Below are 20416 nucleotides of genomic sequence, written 5' to 3'. Positions count from 1 at the left end.
GCCCAGCAATTTTTCTAAAACAGATATGGATGCTTTGATACGATCACATTTACAACTATTTGCACAGAGGAAACCCTAGAGAACGCAGTCCTCTGCCTGCGCTGCAGACTGCAGCTTCTCCCAGGGTAAAGGAACTGGGATGAAGAACACTTAGCATCTGGAGTCCCCTTGACGAGGAGAAAAGAAACAAAAGCAGCTGCATATTTTATCCCGATGCTTAGATTCATCTTCATTTTTTAAGTCCTCAGAAGAAAATCTTGTTGTTTGACACAGGCTTGGCCTCCAACTCATGATTCTCCTTTTCCCAGCATCCCAAGTGTGGGATTACAGGAGTGGACCACCACACCTGCTGTGTCTTCCGACAGGAAATTCTAAAGTAACTCATATACCGAGATGTAATGAAAGTAACTTTAACATGACTCATTAATTGAAATCTGAGTGAAAAATATCACTAACATCAATATTTTTGAAGTAGAAACGGGCCAAAGAATTTTCTATTTCAATTGTCATGTCTGATCCTTGTATTTTATTTTATTTTTTACAGCACAAAAGAGAGCTATTGACCCAGAGGGGCAATCATGGAATTGGGGGACTGCCTCTGGATCAGGCAAGGACTGAGAGCAAGCAACGGGTGTTGTTTCCAGCAGTGTTTTTTTTTTTTATTGGAACACTAATTTTTATACCATGATCCTGAAGACATTTGTATCTATCAAAATGAATAATGTCTATGTAGCCTCCATTAAACCAGTACAACAGCCCCTCCATGTCTGAGCATCACAGATCTCTGTGTGGACTCACAGAGATCCACCTGCCTCTGCTTCAAATGCTGGGATTAAATGCATGTGTCACCACTGCCCAGGGAAAATAATATCCTTACAAATAGAAACAATGCGTTTAATAATAAAGAACAATCCTAATAAACTCATGACAAGCATTTTGTTTTCAAGAGCTCAGAGCGGTACAATACTTCCTCACGTGGATGAGGATGAGGCCCAAGGTGCAGTCAGTACTGGGTGAGGGAACAAGAATTTAGGCCTCACAATGGCTGGGTTTTTAAGAAATACTGCTTTCTATTTGTTCTTGAATATTAAATATGTTAACATCTCAAAGCTTTTTGTTTCATATTAACTTGTGGTTAATAAATTTCTGTGAAAGAAAATCGGGACCCTGTCCCACTGTGCAGTTGACATTACACCAGGAGAACTTGCTTCTTCAAAGACGGGCACAGTTGACAAAGCTGAGCGCTTTCCTGTAAAATGTCTGCAGTTAAAACAAACCTGACTAGAACCTGAGGCATTCCTAAGGAAGGAAAGAGGAGTTCTGTATCAGAGACATGGGACAGTCCTGTCCCTCGGGCTTTGACTCCATTCAGGACAGATTCCTTTTTTCATAGCTACCACACCCTTACACCGTCAGCCACCCTACTCCTGTGTTGGCAACTAAGGAAGCCAGCGTGTTTGACATGGGGGAGATGGAGCAGGAAGGTAAGAGGGAACAAGGAAGGGTTTCTCCTGTAAGACCCATACCTTCCTTCTTTAAAGAACCCAGAGGGAAACTGAGGGTGCACTGGCCCAGAAGTTTCTCGTTCCTACACTCCAAATCCCTTCACTTCCTACTACAGAAGTGAGCACTAGCTCACCCTGGACCCCAGGGCACTTTCGTCTCTGAGATGCCCTTACGTGAGAGATGTTTTCTTCCAGTTCTTCCACCCGCTCCAAGGCTGCGTTCTTGGTTTCTGCATCTTCCAGCAGAGCCCCCACATCAAACACATTGTCTAGGTAAGCCTGAATTTGTACTTGCAGCTTATCACTCTCGGTGTGTTTCAGCTTCTGAAAAACAAAATGCCAGGACAGTACTAGTTTATTTGTGGACACAGAACGCAATTACCCAGCCCTCTACTCATTCCATTGCAAGGAGCCTACCCTTCCACATCAGAGTTTAACACATCATCCAGAAGAGAATTACAGCATATCCCTAATGAAGAAGGTATGACCAGACTATCTCCCAGATACACACACACATACACATACAAACTACATTATATATGTACATATAGACTAGACTTACCTCAATTCCTTCCTACTCTAGCCTAAATCATTCTTACCTAGGTAAAGTCAAGGCCACAGAGACATTGAAGGAGCATCTGAAATGGAATAGTTACAGGTCCTGTGAAAACTAAGGGGTGTCCATGGAGAAGACCGCTGTGGGGGACACCTTACCAGGATGGAGACTACTGACTGGGGGCAGAGGACAGTTAGCTAGGAGCTAGCAGTTGTAGTCACGCTTGCCTTTGGGTTGTTTTAGTACACATTACCAGAGCTCACCCTGCAGGATTCCTTTCCTAAGATAGCGCCTCGCATGAATAGCTCAGGGCTCCCCAAAGCATGAATCAGAAAGGATCTTCCAGTTCACTGGATCCCAGATGAGGGAGCCTGAAGCACCTCAGTGCGCTATTTCTCAAGTGACACTAGAGGCTGAAGAAATCCGAGCGTTCTCTCCTGAGAACCATGCGTTATGATTTCCTCTGGGAAACCATGGAGCTATCATAGAGATGATGCCAGTACGTTAACGAACATATCAATGACCACCGGCAAAGAAGGCTGCCTTAGTAAACAAAATATTTATATATCAGAGACATATAATATTGTTTTTCTAATGATCTCTGCCCAACAGAACACAGTTCGAGAAGTACAGGGCTGGGGGGTTGGTACCTTTAAGAGAAATTTCATATTACATAATTTTAAAAAAACAAACAATTTTTCTCTTAGGTTTAAACTGAAATCCTACAGTTTAACTTGTTTTAAGGAGAGTACATTGCATCTTAGTTTAAAAGTCAGACACGAGAAAAGAAATAAGAATCTAGAGCTAGAAAACAGTGAGCATCAGAGAAGCAGCTACATGTGCCTTTCCCAAGATTCACAGTCAATAATTGATGTGCACCAATGTCATCCGCTGCCATGACAACCTAGAGCCCAAAGCAAAATCTCACAAAACCGAACCTGCAACACTGATAGCAATTCATAGTCCTGATTCTTGTTCAAATCCGGCAACTTGTGGAGCCTGTGAGGAGAGAGGATAAACTAATTTCGAAGCCTGCCAGGGGTGGTGAGGGGTCAATACATTCTGCACCCCAATAAAGTGGGTGCAAAGTAGGTAGTTTCCTGGCTCCACACCTAACAAAGATGAGCAGCTAAACACTGGACACAGCCAAGGGAAGGCGTCCCCATCATCTCCACATCAGGAAACAGCCTGGAGACTTAGGTCAGCAGGCCCTGCCCCGCCGCTAGTGCGCTTCCGAATCCAACTGAACCGTTCTCGTGGGAAAGGGAAAACCAAAGCTATCTGACAAAGAGGGGTCCATCCAGTGGACACCAAGGTCCTGGAGGTCATCTATGAATACCACATATGCTTTCTGTTTCTTACTGAGGAACTTCAGGGAACTGGCCGGCACGTCTGTAAGGCAGCAAGAGAAAGAAACAACTCCTTCCTCCCAGGGAAAGCTCCAGGAGGACGGCTCTCGTGTCCGTTTCCTCATCACACTTCTATGCTCTAAGCACTAACTCATTCTACTGCACTCTTGGCTTGATCTTGCCTGCTTGAATGGGGTCCCAAGAGTGCCCCCAAATAATACTTTTTTCTAGTTTTGATAAAGGATGCAATGAGACTTGACCCAGACAGAGCTCGAAAGCAAAGTAAAGTCGCAGCAATGCTCCCAGAGGCTGTCTGACTCCAGAACTAAAGGCTGCAGGCAACGGACCCACAGATGTCCCGGGAATTCTGTAATAATCCAACTCTGCTGGCAAACCGCGCATTCAAATTGGCTCCCTTTAACTAGCACGGCAATTGTTAACCACACAATGCTTTAGGTATTTTGCAGTTACTATGGAAGAGAATCTCTGAGAACAGGCAATAAATCCATTTTTTTAAAAGACACCAAAAAAGATAGTAATACTCACGTCCAGGTATTCATCCAGGGCTAATTTGGTAAATTCATATTGGAGGTGAACTCTGAAGTTCATGTCTTCTACCGAATGAACTACAATATTAATAAACTGCATAGAAGCCACCTGAAATGAAATTTCCAAGGGGTTAAATCAGTTCAAACTGCTTTCTCCCAATTTAAGCATATCCAGAACATTTGATTTCACAAGTCTCAGGCTATGCCAATTCCTTTTTCTTTAGCATAATTAAATCTTCATTCATACACACACACACACACACACACACACACACACACACACACCCTGTGTATGAGTGGAGAAATCAGTAAGAAAACAAGCAAGCAAATAAGAAGGCCACCATCCATTGCTGACCAGCTATTGCTGTGATGTGATAGCTAGCTGCCTAAGGATTCTGCTGTAGGGGACTCTTCTACACTGACAGCTTATGACCTAGAATTGCAAGTCAGCAAAGCCACTTTCTGTCCTGGAACTCACGCTGTAGACCAGGGTGGCCTTGAACTCACAGACCTGGTTGCCTTTTGTCAGATCATTTCATCACAGCAACACCGGGAACTAGAAGAGTTGTGTGCTGGATAGCTTTGGAAGATGCATGAATTCTCTTAGTGGAAAGGGAACCCTCCTAAAATTATCTTGCCAGTTTTTTTTTTTCATTTCTTTTCACCTATGTAAAAAAAAAAAAAAAAAAAAAAAAAACACCTGGGGCTGGAGAGATGGCTCAGAGGATAAGAGCACTGGCTGCTCTCCCAGAGGTCCTGAGTTCAATTCCCAGCAACCACATGGTGGCTCACAAACAACTGTAATAGATCTGGTGCCCTCTTCTGGTCTCCAGGCAGGACACTGTACATATAATAAATAAATTATAAACTAATTAAAAAAACCACCCACAGAAAAAAAGTTTCATGCTACATTAAAGGGATTTGTACCATTTAATATGGGGAATATATTGTTTGGGAAGCTGGAAAGTTCAATGGAATTCCCAAGGAAGTTTATCAAAAGCCTCATTTTCTGGAGCGAAATAGAGTTGGACTGTTAACGTCTTTCCATGTTGCTTCTGTGCAGAAGTCCACATGATCTCCTGAGCTCCATGATAGCCGACGAGCCAAGAACAGCACAAGGACGCTACTGTGAACACAGCACCACACTGGGGGCTGTGAACAAGGCCCTTAGAACCTGGACACAGGAGGAAATGAAATGACAGGAAATGGCTTCCAGTCTGTTAACAAATGGCACAAGTGTTCTAAGGGACTTACGCTAATTCCAGCACAAAGTCAAATGACCAGGTCAGCAGGCATCATAAACGAGTGAGGTGGGCAATCCACGGCACAAGTTGCAGAGAGAGGACTTATCTTTTTAAATAAACAAAGGGGCACGGGCTCCTTGGCTGAGTAGTTAATACTCCAGCAGGCAGGGGGCAGCCAAGAGCCAATAGGGAGGTACTATATATGGTAAATATTATATAGTTGGGTACTTTTAACTTAAAAAAAATAGCAGACATCTATTTTCATGTACCATACCTAAAGATTTTCACAGAAGAAACGCGTGTATGAATAGGTGCACACCCTGGCTATGGGCTGGCCTCCGCCTCGGCTCTACCAGAACAAGAAAGTTCCTCTTGAGAAGTCATGGGAGAAAAGCTGGCAATGAGCCAGTGCCCAGGGCTCGCGACACCTGTCAACACCTGAGGCCAGCATTGCTCTAACACATCCCCAAATTCTAACAACAAGAATGAAAGTCACGGTAAAAGGGACACTTGGCTTTATACCACTCCACATCTTAAAAATGAAGTATTCACGCTGGAAAAGCAAGTCTCACATCTAAGGAAAGAGAAAAGCTCTCGAAAGGAGTTTACCTTCCTGAGTTTAGAAGGGGCTGAGGCTCAGATGCACACAAATCAGGGGGATTTTTCACACAACAGACCTACCGTGTCTACACACGCTACACTAGAGTCACTGCAGTGGTTCAATGAAGACATGACTTAGCATCCAAACCACAGGCTCTGCATGTGAGAACTGTTAGGACGCCTCTTCTAGAGGCGAAGTGATCTGGAGAAGGAGCTCCTGGATCCAGAAGTTTCCTAAAAAGACTGAACTAGGTCAAACCTGTAGACAGGGGTGCACTGGAAAGGAATGGCACGGGACGCCTCCAGAGCAATTCTGGCTCGAGCCCTGATCGAGGAAGGAGGTGGAATTCAGAAGTGCCGAAACACCCTGAGTGCCTTCCTAAGACTAGGGGCTCCTGCAGAGGCAGGGCCATCAGCGCTGTCCTTCTAGGGCAAGCCAGTGGTCTGCAGAGCCAAGCAGTCTAGTCTCTGAGCATGTGGTCTAGAGAGGGCACTGACAGAGGTCAAGAGCAAGGACAAGGTTCCATCTATCTTGGGACTCTACTCCGTAGCTCTGCTGGCAACTCAGCTTGGTGGCTACGGCCATTCACAGCAGGTACTAACTTCTTTACTCAACTACTTGACTTTTCCTTTCATTGCTATGAATTATTAGCATTCTGCCCTTTACTCAAATGAGAAAAACTTGAAAGAGCACCACAAAGGGAGCACACAGATAAAGAAAAACATCCAACAGAAGAGTACTGAACTCATTTTCCGCTCTCTGGAGTGGTCGATTTCAGTGTGGCATATCTTTTGGAGCCGAGACTAGGGGAGGGGGGATCTGAAAGTGAGTTTGCATTGGTGAACATAGTACCAAATGAACTCACCATAAAATCTATGTTATTGTCTTCATTTCTGAAATGCTCCATCAACTTCTCAAAGCGTTGCTTTTCTCCGCAGACCTGAAACACACATTGTTACTGTGCTTATGACGTCAGAAACATAAGCATTCCAAAATTAGTGACAGAAATTTTAGCAGTAACAATTATTTGCAGAATACATTTTTCTATCTCCCTTATACATTCCTTCCTTTTCTTCAAAGCTGGTTAGCTACCAAAGGGAGGTCTGAAGCAGACGATATGTGGGCCCTTGACTTCTTTTCCCTGTGGCTTTGATGTTATCAGATGTGTGCTTCCACAACTCAGTTCATAGCCAAAGGCTGGCTATAGAGTTCCTATGTCACCAAAGTCTTTAGACTCCGTATAAAGAAGACTGAGCACCCTCTCACGTCTGTCTGTCTTAAATAATCTGAGCATTGACACTACTGCATCATCACAACACAGTAATTATGTCACAAACTCAGGGAACGATTCTTCTTCATCCATTAAAGGTGGATAGAAATTTTCAGTCATCAATGAAGTTGCACCCCAGTGACCTGAATTATACACATTTTAGCTCAAATTAATATTTGCATTGAACGTGTGAAAGAAATTGGCAGAGTACTCAAAACTCCAGGGTCCCAGGGTGTGGTTCATCTACATGAAAGTTAAAGACAGGTAGTAAAAAACAGTTAAACATTTGTATCAAAATAATACCTCTGCGGGGCTGGAGAGATGGCTCAGAGGTTAAGAGCCTTGCCTGCTCTACCAAAGGTCCTAAGTTCAATTCCCAGCAACCACATGGTGGCTCACAACCATCTGTAATGGGGTCTGGTGTCCTCTTCTGGCCAGCAGGCATACACTCAGACAGAATATTGTATACATAATAAATAAATAAATAAATAAATAAATAAAATGCCTCTGAGGGCTCACAAAGTCAAGGATAAATCTTAATTCTGGCATTGTCCTTGGGTGGTTTTATTGAAACCAAACCCTATACCCACTAGTGAGTTCATTCTGCCTACAGCAAGTATTTACTTGAACTACAAGCTATATGTTAAATTAGGCTACACATGTTAATGACCACATATTCAAATTTCACTTGTGATCTCAGGGATACCTAGACCAATCCTCAAGAATTCTCCTAAAATGGCATTTCATAATGTAATAATGTAGCCATTTAATCCAGTCATGTCAAAATGGACATAAAGACAATTGAGAAAAAAAATACTACACTATCAAACATGTCATTATGTAGATCTAGATAATTCAATAAATCTGAATTTTCAAATGATCACTAAATATTGTTGCAAAATTATAAATTCAGGTACAAGACAGGCAAGGAAGTTTGGACACACTGTGCACGGTCATTAACATGGCTTCCGATCCACTGACCAGTATTTAGAAGGCATTCCTGGCCCTGTTACTAAAGAATACTGACTACGACCACATGACGCTGCTGAAACACTTCATGCTCTACCTCAGCGTAGGTGCAGAACTGGATTTCCTTCCCCTACTTCAACAGAAACCCAGGGGACTATGTGCAAAAGTAGGTTTAAGAACTGCACCTTTTCACCAGGCAGTGTTGGTGCACGCCTTTAATCCCAGCAGAGGCAGACGGATCTCTGTGAGTTAGAGGCCAGCATGGTCTACAGAGTAAATTCCAGTGCAGTCATGGCTACACAAAGAAACCCTGTCTCAGAAAAAACAACAACAAAAAACTGCACCTTTTATTAAGCTACACATTTTGTTTTGTTTCTTAAGACAGAGTATCTCTGTGGACTCGCTTTGTAGATCATGTAACCTCAAACTCACAGAGAACCTCGGCCTTCTAAAAGCTGGGATTAAAGGTACGTGGCATCACACCTGGTTTATTAAACTAGACTTGAAAAGATACAGAAGCATAGCAAACAGTGTGACTGTTAGGAGCTGAACTGTCCCTCGCCCAAGCGGGCATGCTGGCACTCGGTGTGACTGTAGATAAGGCAACTTCGGAGCACCACTGTGCAGAGCAAGGACATTGTGGGTACAGTTGAATGATTCCCATGGTTCAGAGCAGGCACACTGTGGGTAGAGCTGAATGAAGCAGTGCTTTAATCCCACAGGGCTATAATCTTCTTCATGAGGTCACAAGGGAAGGTGTGAAGACCAGAAAGTGAGTATGCTCAAAACCGAACCAACTATATGCAGGCACCCTGGTGTTGGGTTCCCAGTCTACAGAGCAATGGGGAAGTTATTTTTGTTTTATTAAGCACCCAGGGGGGGCTGGAGAGATGGCTCAGAGCTTAAGAGCATAGGCTCTTCTCCTAGAGATACTGAGTTCAATTCTCAGCAACCACACAGTGGCGTAATGACACCTGGTGCCCTCTTCTGGCCTGCAGGCATACATGCAGATAGAATACTGTATACATAATAAATAAATCTTAAAAATTATTTGAAAGATAAAGTCCATTGGGGTTCTGTTGTACCCCATGAAGATGAAGCCACATCTCTCAGAGGTTGCTAGAGCTTCCTTCTACAGACCAAGTACAACCCCACAATCCCTGGTTGTCTGAGAGGTGTCCACCCATATCACATGGAGGCTCATGACAAGACTAGATATTCTTTGGCCAAAGTTTAGATTTCCAAACAGGAAAATGAGTCCATGCAGAAATAATTCTCCCCACAATGGGAGACGCGGGATTCGCATTCCCAGTTTGGAAAATTGACAATTGACAAGCAGTTTGCTTTGTCCTGGGAGGCTTGATGTGTTACATGTTAAGAGTCAAAACCAAATACGCAAAGGAACTCATATTGCCCGTCGCCCTAACTGCATCCCTGCCACACACACAAAGGAAGCACCACTTACTCCCTTCCACCTATTCCTGGAAACAACCTCGGAATGAAAGGGCAGTGCTGCTCTTGGAGATGTCCCAGCAAACCTGGGAAACCACAGGAGCAGCTGGTGAAGGACTGGCGAGGAAGGAGCGCTCGTATTCCACAGCCAAACAAAACAGAGCCTGCAGCTCCTGTTACCACGATTGGCTATTTCCACCCTCAGTGACGCAGAGTCCAGGGTCAGATCTGCAAAAGACTTCCACCTCAAGACCAGCGACTGTTGGAGCTCAGTCAGGAGCTGCTGGGCCATTTTCTTCTGCTGAATGTCTCAATTATGAATGAAAACTAAATGTGACTATACCCTTGGCAGAGTGATTCACCGAAAGAGAGAGTTGACTCAGGTCCCATTGTCCGGGAAGGACAAATGGACGCTGAACTACCACGGGCAGCGCAGAGTCTAGAGAATAGCTGGGGGCAGGGCAGCAATAACATGACGAGTTTAAGCAATGCCTGCAAGGCTCAGTCATTCAACAGCGACACAAGCCAGCAATGCTTCCACCACAGAGAGGCACACCCAGCAGGCCCAGCTCATGGTTGCTAGGACAGAGAGCAGACATTGTAAATGTGACTTGATGCTCCTCACTCTACCCACACCAGGGTGGATAGAAAAGGGAACCAGGAACGTTCACTGGTATACTCTGCTGGAGGAGGGAAGTGGTGGGCCCCCAAAGGCATGTGTGCTAAAGGCCTGGTGCCCAGATGGGAGGATTAGGGGGTACTGTGGACTTCCAAAGGGTGGCTCTCAGCTCATTGTGGGTAGCCCCAAAGATGAATGCAGGAAGCTGGCCCCTCCCAGTCCTCAATGAGTTCACAGAGCAAACAGTCTGCTATCCTGTGTGGTCCCACCATGACACACGGGACTCAATATGGACAAAGAGTAATAGTCACCTGATCTTGGACTAAAATTTCCAGAGGCATGAATGAAAAGCAATCTGTTTCTTTTTATGATTGTGTCTCATCTCACATTGTCAGAACATGAAGCTGAGTAACACCAGTGTTAAGACAAGGTGATCTACTTTAAACTGTGTCAAAAGGCTCACACCTAGCCTTGGCCATGTGACTTCTGTTGTCTGTAAATAAAAGCACCTATTATTTCCACTATCTTGGCTAATTTTTATGTCTGCAGTCAAAGCAGCACTTAACTCTTTGGAATTATCATACTTAGGGCAGGCACAAAGAATTGTTTGAATATAGAAGCTGAATGCTGGGATTAAAGGGGTGTGCAGCCACCACCCAGCTAAATCCTGCTCCTCCCTTTTTAAAATTTTACTAGTAATTTAAAACCGCCCCAAGAATCTACCTTATCTATAACCATTCCCGTCATGTTTGTTTTTGTATGAGAAAATTAAGGAAAAATGTACAAACATGTTTAGAAAGTGCTTAGATTATGATAGCATGTTGTCATACAACGCTGTATTCAAACCCAGAATTGACTGTGACTGTTCTAGAGGGGAAGCTTAGTAGGATGAGGGCAGGTCCACTTACACCAAACCTCTCCCTCTTTATTCCTTACTCACAGGATATACCCAGGAACTAACAATATGCATTACTCTGGTGATTAGGTCAACAATATATACTCAAATTTTAATGACAGAAAACTTTCTGGTAATTTCTCTACTTTGAACTATGTGAGGATGAAATGGAATCAACAACTGTGTTCAAGTCTTTGTTCCAAATTACTTCTCATGATTATGAAAGAAACCAGGAAACAAAACCCTTTGATAGTTACATAAAAACATGCTTGTGTTTCATAAATGTTTCAATTCTAAACAAAATTGCAGCTCGACTCACAGGAAGTCAAGCTCATTACATACCTACTGGCATTCTGGGTTAAATTATAGTAAAAAATTGAAAATAAGCAAAATTTTTTAAGTTTGGAAAGTGTCTGTCTTCCAGTTGATCTTGGGGCACATCTACTCCTTACCTAAATCCCTATTACAGTCAGTCTTGCCTTTATCAAGGCAAAGATACTGGGTGGGACACCTACCATGCCTCTTATCGTCCCTACAAAAAAACTTCTCCACGCTGAGAAATACATATACTGGCTCAACAACTCCCTAGACATTTCCATTACCTCCGAGTTTGCCTAGTAGTTCCCAAGGAAAGGGTGGTGAGCACAGATATTAAACAAAGACCAACCCAACATCTGTAGGAATGAAAACTAGAGGTATAAAATGTACGTAGGGGACTGACTAGTCCTGAAACAGAAACCAACACACACCAGTGGTAGCAGGACAGCCGTGGCCAGTCTTGTCACTTTGCTTTTTTTAGAATTTAATTGTTGATCATAAAGGATCTTGACACAATTGTGCATGTATTAACACATACATAAGTATACACAAATATGACTTATCTTACCCTTCTTCCCAGAGAGCATGTCTAGTCTCTCAGAGCTATGACTGAACCTCACCAGCCAATGGAGCACTTGGCACTAGACTCTCAAACCATGAAAACAACTGGCAACTTACAGTTCGATGACACTTAAATTTTTTTTTCTATTTTCACATGATAGAAATTACCTTTAAAAGCAACTAGAACAAATCTGAGATGCAAAATCTCAAGAGAGACTATTTCTTTTGAGGTAAGGTCTAGACTAGCTTCAAGGTCACTTGGAAGCTTCAAATGACCTAACCTCTTACTTCTGGTTCCCAGTGCTAGAACTGTAGGCATGCATTGCCACACCCAGCAACTAGACAAGGATATTTTTAATGCATCTTTACCACACACGTCTGTATAGGATGAAGGAGAGGGAGGGAGGGAAGGAGGGAAGGAGGGAGAGAGGGAGGGAGAGAAGGAAGGAGGGAAGGAGGGAGAGAGAGGGAAGGAGGGAGGGAGGGAAGGAGGGTAGTATGGATACAGAAGAAAGCAAGGTGGCCCTAAAACAGACATTGAACATGGCTTTGCAGAAATCAAGACTGGACATGACTGCCAAGTTCTGACGAGGAGCTGAAACCTCCGTGCTAATGTTTCCTGGAGTTGATACTACCAAAGCTGTCCACAGCTTGGACTTTATGTTATAATGTACATACTGCGCTTCACCCTGTTCTCATGTCCTGTACAACCACAGAACACATACATCAGAGAACCAGTGCTGAAGGAAGGTTCTAGGCTTGGAGACTAGCACCCAAGCCTGGGGACGGTGCATGTCTCCAGCAGCACGTAGCTCTTGCTGCTGCTCTCAGGGCATTCTCTTTGTCCAAGAATATGAGATGGAGATGCACATGCCAACTGCTTTACAGCTGCCAGAGGGCACAGCTTAGAAGGTATTGTATGTGAATAAAAATACAAAGAAAGCAATGCCCTGGTTTTTAAGAAGCTGTTCCATTAAGAAAATGAAGCTCCTCTTTGTGTAGTATTGTACTCCTGCTAAGAAGGGTTCTGCATTAAAGTCAGGGTGAACAAAGTGCTTTCATTATTGCTAGCTGGGTCACCAGATAACCGGGAGCCTCCATGACTGCTAGCCAGTCACCGGATAACCGGGTGACTCCATCACTGCTAGCAGGGTCACTGGATAACCGGGTATGCCTCCATCACTGCTAGCCAGTCACCAGATAACCGGGAGCCTTCATGACTGCTAGCCAGTCACTGGATAACCGAGTATGCCTCCATTACTGCTAGCCAGTCACCAGATAACCGGGTGCCTCTGAGCACCTTAATCCTATCTTGCTTTCTCTTCTTTTTCTTTTCACTTCCCCAGGTTCACAGAGAAAGAAGGTCCCGCTGACTTCAGAAGTAAATTCAAACAGCAGCTGGCTGTGGGTATAGGAAGAAGCCCAAGGACTCTGAAACATCAATGACAAATTCTGACACAGGCCACATAGGCCAGCCCACACCTTGCCCCATTGGAGCGATATCATACTGGCTCCGTGACAAGGGGCTTTCAGTCTAAACCCAAGAAGAAAGTCTTTACGGATCGAGGCTGTTTAAACAGCCAGAGACTGGAAACCACAGTTCCTCCACTGCCCCTTGCCTTGAGGATCTGGAAACATGAAGACTGTGTTAGTAGCCATGGCCCACTTTGTGAACACTCCCCAATTTCTTCTCACGCATGGGGTACTTTACAAGTGGAGATTTGGGGAAAAATGCAAGTTCTAAAACTTCATTAAAAGACTACCTTGACAAAAAATGGCATCCTAAATTCTCTTTATCTGCTGTGTTGAACCAGGGTAATCATGTCCTCATACCTGGTACTGTGACTATGTAACTTACATGGGTTCCTGACAGAGTTCACTTAATGCAAATTCTTCAGTCCTTTAGACAGCAGTGTTCACTTCCTTACTAGAGGGTTAAGGCAATAATGATCACAACATGGCCATCACCAGGAAATGCACTGGGAAACCCTGGGCAACGTTTCCTTCCCCCACTAGGAAGACTCTCAAAACTACTCACTTGAAAGAAGCAGTAACCACCCTTCCCACTGTCAATCAAAAAGTTTATTAAAACGGACAGTGGTGGTGCATACATTTAATTCCAGCACTTGAGAGGCAGAGACAGGCGGATCGCTATGAGCTTGAGGCCAGCCTGGACTACAGAGTGAGTTCTGGAACAGACAAGGCTACATAGGAAACCTTGTCTTGAAAACAAAAACAACAGAAAAGGTTTATCAAACTTTTTATTAGGATGAGGAATCAATCATTGCCTTGAACAAAGAGGAGAAAGGAAGATGAAAAACAACTATAAATCTGTAGATAACTCTCCTCCAGCTACTAAGGCCAATGCCATGCTTGGTGCTGAGTGTCAACTTGCCTGCACAGAAAGATGTCTAGGCAAAGAAGCTCCGACATTGGATGTGTTATCTTGGAAGTGTTTCCAGGGGTGGGGGGAGGTTAACATGCGGGGGGCCACTGAGAGGGAAAGACCCACCCTTAATGTGGGGGGCACCATCCAATAGGCTGGAGGCAAAGGAGTTAGAAGAGGAAGCGTTTGCATGCAGGCACCGTTCCTTCTGAGTAAGTATGAAGACGGCTGCAGCCACCATCCACAGACATTAAACTCCGGCGTCTCCAGTTTTTCAGTGTGGACGCAACCCAATCAGCTCTCTAGGAAGCGCCAGACGCTAGCACCAGTTTGCAATTCCTGAGCCATCTGGCTTCACAGACTGACAACTATCAGATTCTCTGTCTTCAGCAGATAGCCAGTTACTGTTGGACTACTTAGTTCCTGCAATGATGTATCACCAACCCAATAAGTTCCCTTTATAAAATATGAATACATGTTATGTATGGTGTGTGTGTTTTCTATTATCTAACCACATTTTCCAAAAGCTATCCACAGCTGTCCCTTCCATTTCACCATGGACCTGGGGGGGTTATGAGGGTCTCACTGGCAACCCACAGGATGCAAAAGGAACACTGCATGACATCTCAGTCTGTCTCTGGTACAGGCTTCCGCGACGCCCTTCAAACAGCACTCTCGGTAGATTGCTAGGCGCCATGACCTGGGAACACTCTGGTTGACAGTCCCAGTTGAGCCAAGCTTTCAAGAAATCATAGACCCCAAACTAGGTGCCCCAGTGGAGAAGCCTCTCAGTCAGTTCCATCTTCCCTGAGAGACGCTAGATACAGTAAGAGTGGAGACAGCCTCAGAGAAGCCGGAATCCTGACCCACAGAATCTGAGAGCTGCAGCACCCACACACATCAATGAACAAAAACACATAGCATGTTAACAGGGCACACGACTTTGCTTCCCACACTCAAGAAAACAGAGCAGCCACGTGACCTGGTAAACTCGATAATCTAGTTCAAGGCTGGTATAATGCAGTACATACACACTCTACAACAATGGATCTCATGGCTTGAGAGCTGAAAAGAACTCTTCCTCCTGTGTTTAAAATGTTGAATACTTCCAGACTTAGCTGCATGGTCCATGCTGAATTTATAACCCCATGCCCTCAAACACTAATGAAGTCAATGAAATTAACTCAGAGTAAATCTGGAAACACCCAAGACTGTCTTTTTTTTTTTTTTTTTCCAGTTTGGACCACTGTGAATGACACTTGACAGGTGTGGTGGTTTCAACAGGGATGCCCCCCAGAGACTCATGGGTTTAAATACTTGGCCCATAGGGAGTGGCACTATTAGGAGGTGTGGCCTTTTTGGAGAAGGTGTGTCACTATGGGGGCAGGCTTTGAGGTCTCATTTGCTCAAGCTGCACCCAGTCTGGCACACGATATCCTTCTGTTGCCTGTGGATCAAGATGCAGAATTCTCAGCTACCTCTCCAGCACCGTGTCTGCCTGTCGCCACATTTCCTGCCATGATGATAAGGGACTAAATCTCTAAATGTTTTCCTTTATAACAGTTGCTGTGGTCATGGTGTCTCTTCACAGCAATAGAAATCCCAAGACAACAGGCTTTCTTTAAAAAAAAAAAAAATCAACTTAATAATGCATAGTATGAGTGCTTTCAGTTGCCCAGTAGCTAGGCCTAAGTCTTCTAGCAACTAGAGGAGGATAAGGGATACTGCCAAAAGTCTTGCATACAAGAGAGCTGGTGGCCTTGACTGACTCATTTTAGAGGGCTCTGTGTGTCTACACTTGGAAGTTCAGAAGTGGAGGGGGTAGGACCTTTGCTAACCAAGGGGGCTTTTATGCTCAAGCCAGATGTTGTCATTGCAGAAGCAGATGAAAATAGTTACAACTGATCTGAATCCTGAAAACGTTCAGGGATACATGCCAGCAGCCTGGGAGAACTGGTGGCTCAAAACCCCCAGGTCTTATCAACAGTGTTAACAACAAGCTCTTCTATGGCAGTCTTCTGGAACTCAGCACTTTTCCTGTAACCCAGTGAATGCTTTCTTTGCCGTGTTTTCAAAGTGTCTATTAATTAGGACATTTTCTCGACTATACCTAAGAACATAACGAAAGGAGGGAGGTTAAAGGGAGAGGATGGGAACAAGGTCCCGGGTGAAAACTTATGGGGAACTGACTAGAAACTGTCTGAATCTACAGTGAGGATTGGTCAAGACCCTACACAGTAGGCAGGGGTTTATGAGTCCATGGATTTCTAGGCAAGGTACATGCTGCTTGAAAGAAAAGAAGGAGCATGACCAGAACTCCAAACAGTGCTGAGGGAGGCTCAGCTCAAGGAAGCATCCGCCAGCTATCCATCCACAGGCTAGTCCCATCAGCAATGTCTGTCGTTCTCTAAGGGCCCGGAAACTGCTGCTTTTGATACAAGTCATAATTTCACGTTCATTGTCGCCTGCCAGCGACTGGGTACAGGAATTCCTTTTTCTTCAACTAAGCATGTGCCATCTCCTAAATAGCTAAAACATGCACAATTTTGACAGAGAAATCCTTGACATGGGAAGCTCTGACTTGATTCTGCATGTATCTGTGTGTCTTCTACAAATAAGTATGAGAAAACGAAAGTATCTCCTAAATGGAGAGCTTTAATTCAAATTGATACAATTTTAATATACAATTTTGCTTACAGTATGATCAAATGGTTATTAAACTTATATTACAGGGTATAAATCTATTATAACTATGGTCATTAATAAATGTGCAGTAAATGTTTCCAGTATAGACAAGATTTGGCATATGACAATGAAATATAGCATGTGATATTTTCAAGTATGGCCTCATGGTAAGGATTCTATTTAGCTTGTATTTTAAATTCATCCCCCAAATGCACTTATTTGTAGATGTGAAATGTATATATTTTTATACGCCATATAGACTCATACACAAACATTTATACATTCTTACCCCTGAAGTTCATTTGTTTTAGAAGCTAGATGTGAACATAAAGATTCCCTATTTTTCATTCTCCTCTTAGAACTCAGGAATGATTTCACTACCACTGAGGCTGTACATATATTTATTTTTAATGTCATTATTTGATGGGTCCCCCCGATTGGCATTAAGAGCACCATCTCCCCTCTCAAGGCAGTCAGAGGATAGCTCTGAAGTCCTGTCAAATTCACTATTTCCTTTATTCCCCTTAGAAGAGTCACAGGCATCTGAGAAGTTCAGAATCAGAATGAGTGTTGAACCTAGCATGGCCACTGATTAACCTGCCCATGTTGCTGTGGCTATACCAGCTACCTGAAATTCTTCTATGAAATTAAACCACTGAAGATGGTTTGCACTGGAGTTGGTAATGCACTGGTGCATGGTTGGTGCTCAAGAAACATGTTCACAACCTTTTCTAGAGACATCCAGCAAAGGTGACAGAGCTCCTCTGGAATTCCCTCAGGGAACCATATGTAAACTGGCTTGGTATGAACATTTATTGATTCATTGACAGGGACCTGATCTCTCTACACTACCCTGGCTATCACTGTATAGACTAGACTGCCCTGGAACTCACAGAGATCCACCTGTTTCTGTCTCCTGAGTACTGGGAATAAAGGCATGTACCACTATGCCCGGTAAGCCTGAGTCTTAATGCAGAAATGTTTGGAATTAAATAGTATTGCCAGGCTAAGGAATACCTTGGCTAAGAACCCTACCACCCTAGGGCACTGAGTGCCTTCAACATTCTCCCAGGGCTGTTTGGAATTCTCTCCAAAATGGCCTGAGGTGTGGCATACACAGGAGGAATATACAGAAGCAGTTAGTCAGTCTGCTTGGCCACAGCACTGCCTACTATGCCAAAGGAAAACCAGCTACTTCCTCGGTAGAGATGTCTTGATATTTCTTAGCAGACTCACTTGCACCTATGTTTAATGGCCTCTGTTTTGAAGATCAGTTTTCCCTCCCACTAGTGCAAGGACCTGAACCAAGGCTTTTATACACAAGAGACAAATGCCGCACCATCTCCCATGGATACACTGAGCCTTACCTCCAGTGCTCAGGCTGTTTCAACCAAATATATCCATCTTTTGTTGTTGTTGGGGATTTTTCTTTCGGGGCGGGTGGGTGGCACAAGACTCTCCTGCAGCCCAGGCTGACCTGGAACTCACTATGTAGCCAAATAATCATTTTACATCTTTTCTGCTCTGCCCCAGTGCTCGGAATTGCAGAACTGTGCACCTCCACAACCACTTTTAACGTGTGTGTGTGTGTGTGTGTGTGTGTGTGTGTGTGTGTGTGTTGAGGTGTGTGGGGGGGGGGAGTAGGTCTGTGGGGAGAGTGTTTGAGCATGCATACATGTGTATGTATAAAAGCATCTCTCAGAAATATAAAATCTTACAACGGGTGTTCCTATTTGACAGGTTTGCTAAGTTTTACATACTTAGCATCCAGCAAAACAATGAAAATAAACAGGACATGGGAGAAATAATTATAATGAAAGAATTCATAAAATTTATTGGAATTTAGACTACAAACCTTAATTCGATGATGTGTATCAAAGCCTGCTTGCTAAACGATGTTTCCCATGCTCCAAAGGAAAATGAATACGGCACACAGTGGTAATATGTGATGGGAATGAGATACCCAAAGAAATCTTCATTCAGCTACATAAGACACTTCAACTGAAACTCAGCCATGCTTCAAGAAAACTAGCTATCTATGCTTCCCTGGTCCTAGACTCAATGAAAAGGCAAACTGCTCTATTCAAAGATGGGAGACATTTGTGTACTCTTATCAAAACTATGCGTCCTACCTCCTTGAAGTTATCAAAAGCTGATAAAATTATTTCATGCCCGCCTCTGACAAGACAAACGGCTGCCAACAGTTCCAAGACAAGAGCCTTTGTTCTGTCAAAACAAGAGAAGAGAAAAACATAAATCACTGAAGGAGACATAATGAGTCGGCTGCTCCTTCCAGGAGGAACACCCAGGGGAACTGAGCGCCGACCCGCACACTCATTAAACCTTCACAAACTACAGGGCACCAAACGCATTCTGAGACCTTCCTAAGTACGCACTCTGCAGTGAGTGTGGACTGGGTTGGGGTGGTCAGCTTTAACGGTCAATAGCACAACATGACAAAATTTAAAAGCAGCTGGAATTAATGTTCTGCCTTTCACTTTTGGAACTGGAGCCATTGAAACTGCCACACAAGTTTCTAGTATTTCTTCTTATGTCGGAGACCAGAAAAGTGCCCAATTATAGCTGCAGTAATAGGGAAAAAAAAAAAACATTTTCTCTGACTCAAGAAAATAAAGTTGCATTTGCAATCATTTGGAAGAAGTGAGAGATGAATTCAAAGTCTGCAAATAAAACGAGAAGAAAGAAACAGCATTGTTTCTCATCATAAGACGACTTTCGCATTTCATCTTTGTTCCAGAATAAAAACTACTGCCAGCCTCTTGACAAAGACTGCTCTGAGACTCCACAATGTTGATTGTCTTAAGAAAAATGAATGACAGGGCTGGAGAGATGGCTCAGTAGTTAAGAGCACTGCCTGCTCTTCCAAAGGTCCTGAGTTCAATTCCCAGCAACCACATGGTGGCTCACAACCATCTGTAATGAGGTCTGGTGCCCTCTTCTGGCCTGCAGGCATACACACAGACAGAACATTGTATACATAATAAATAAATATTAAAAAAAAAAAAAGAAGCCGGGCGATGGTGGCGCACGCCTTTAATCCCAGAACTCGGGAGGCAGAGGCAGGCGGATCTCTGTGAGTTCGAGACCAGCCTGGTCTACAGAGCTAGTTCCAGGACAGGCTCCAAAGCCACAGAGAAACCCTGTCTCGAAAAACCAAAAAAAAAAAAAAAAAGAAAGAAAAATGAATGACACCGTCCCTGTGGCCGAAGTCAGAAACAAGGAAGCAAGACTATTTTGTATTTTAGTAAACTACAAAAGCAGTCACAAAACTAAAATATCCAATATGCATACGGGACTTTACAATTTGTATTCCCTTTGAAATTAAAAGGGACAATTTAGAATCAGAGTTTGTTAGGTTTTTTTTAAGAGCAATTAACAGTTTCTAGATAATTCTTCAGTCCTTAAAAGGGCATCCGATGAGAGAGTGTTCACACCTG

At 43.7% G+C, this 20416-nt stretch overlaps 1 protein-coding gene across 10 annotated transcripts in view; it reads right to left on the bottom strand.

Moving 5' to 3' along the window:
• The window catches only part of Fmnl2 (formin like 2), a 247429-nt gene that overhangs the window by 27319 nt on the left and 199694 nt on the right, over positions 1 to 20416 (bottom strand). For all 10 annotated transcript variants that reach the window (XM_041631532.1, XM_041631528.1, XM_041631535.1 and 7 more), the window contains 4 exons: positions 19091 to 19184; positions 6669 to 6743; positions 3957 to 4067; positions 1680 to 1829 (listed from right to left, as the gene is read on the bottom strand). In XM_041631532.1, coding sequence (XP_041487466.1) covers positions 1680 to 1829; positions 3957 to 4067; positions 6669 to 6743; positions 19091 to 19184 — 430 coding nt within the window. The remainder of the gene's footprint in view (positions 1 to 1679; positions 1830 to 3956; positions 4068 to 6668; positions 6744 to 19090; positions 19185 to 20416) is intronic.

Source organism: Microtus oregoni, unplaced genomic scaffold, assembly GCF_018167655.1.
Source record: "Microtus oregoni isolate MIOR12 unplaced genomic scaffold, Mior012 000037F_ref0000500, whole genome shotgun sequence".
NCBI lineage: Eukaryota > Metazoa > Chordata > Mammalia > Rodentia > Cricetidae > Microtus > Microtus oregoni.
Note: the sequence above shows the minus strand (reverse complement) of the source record. Positions and strands in the feature narration are given on the sequence as shown.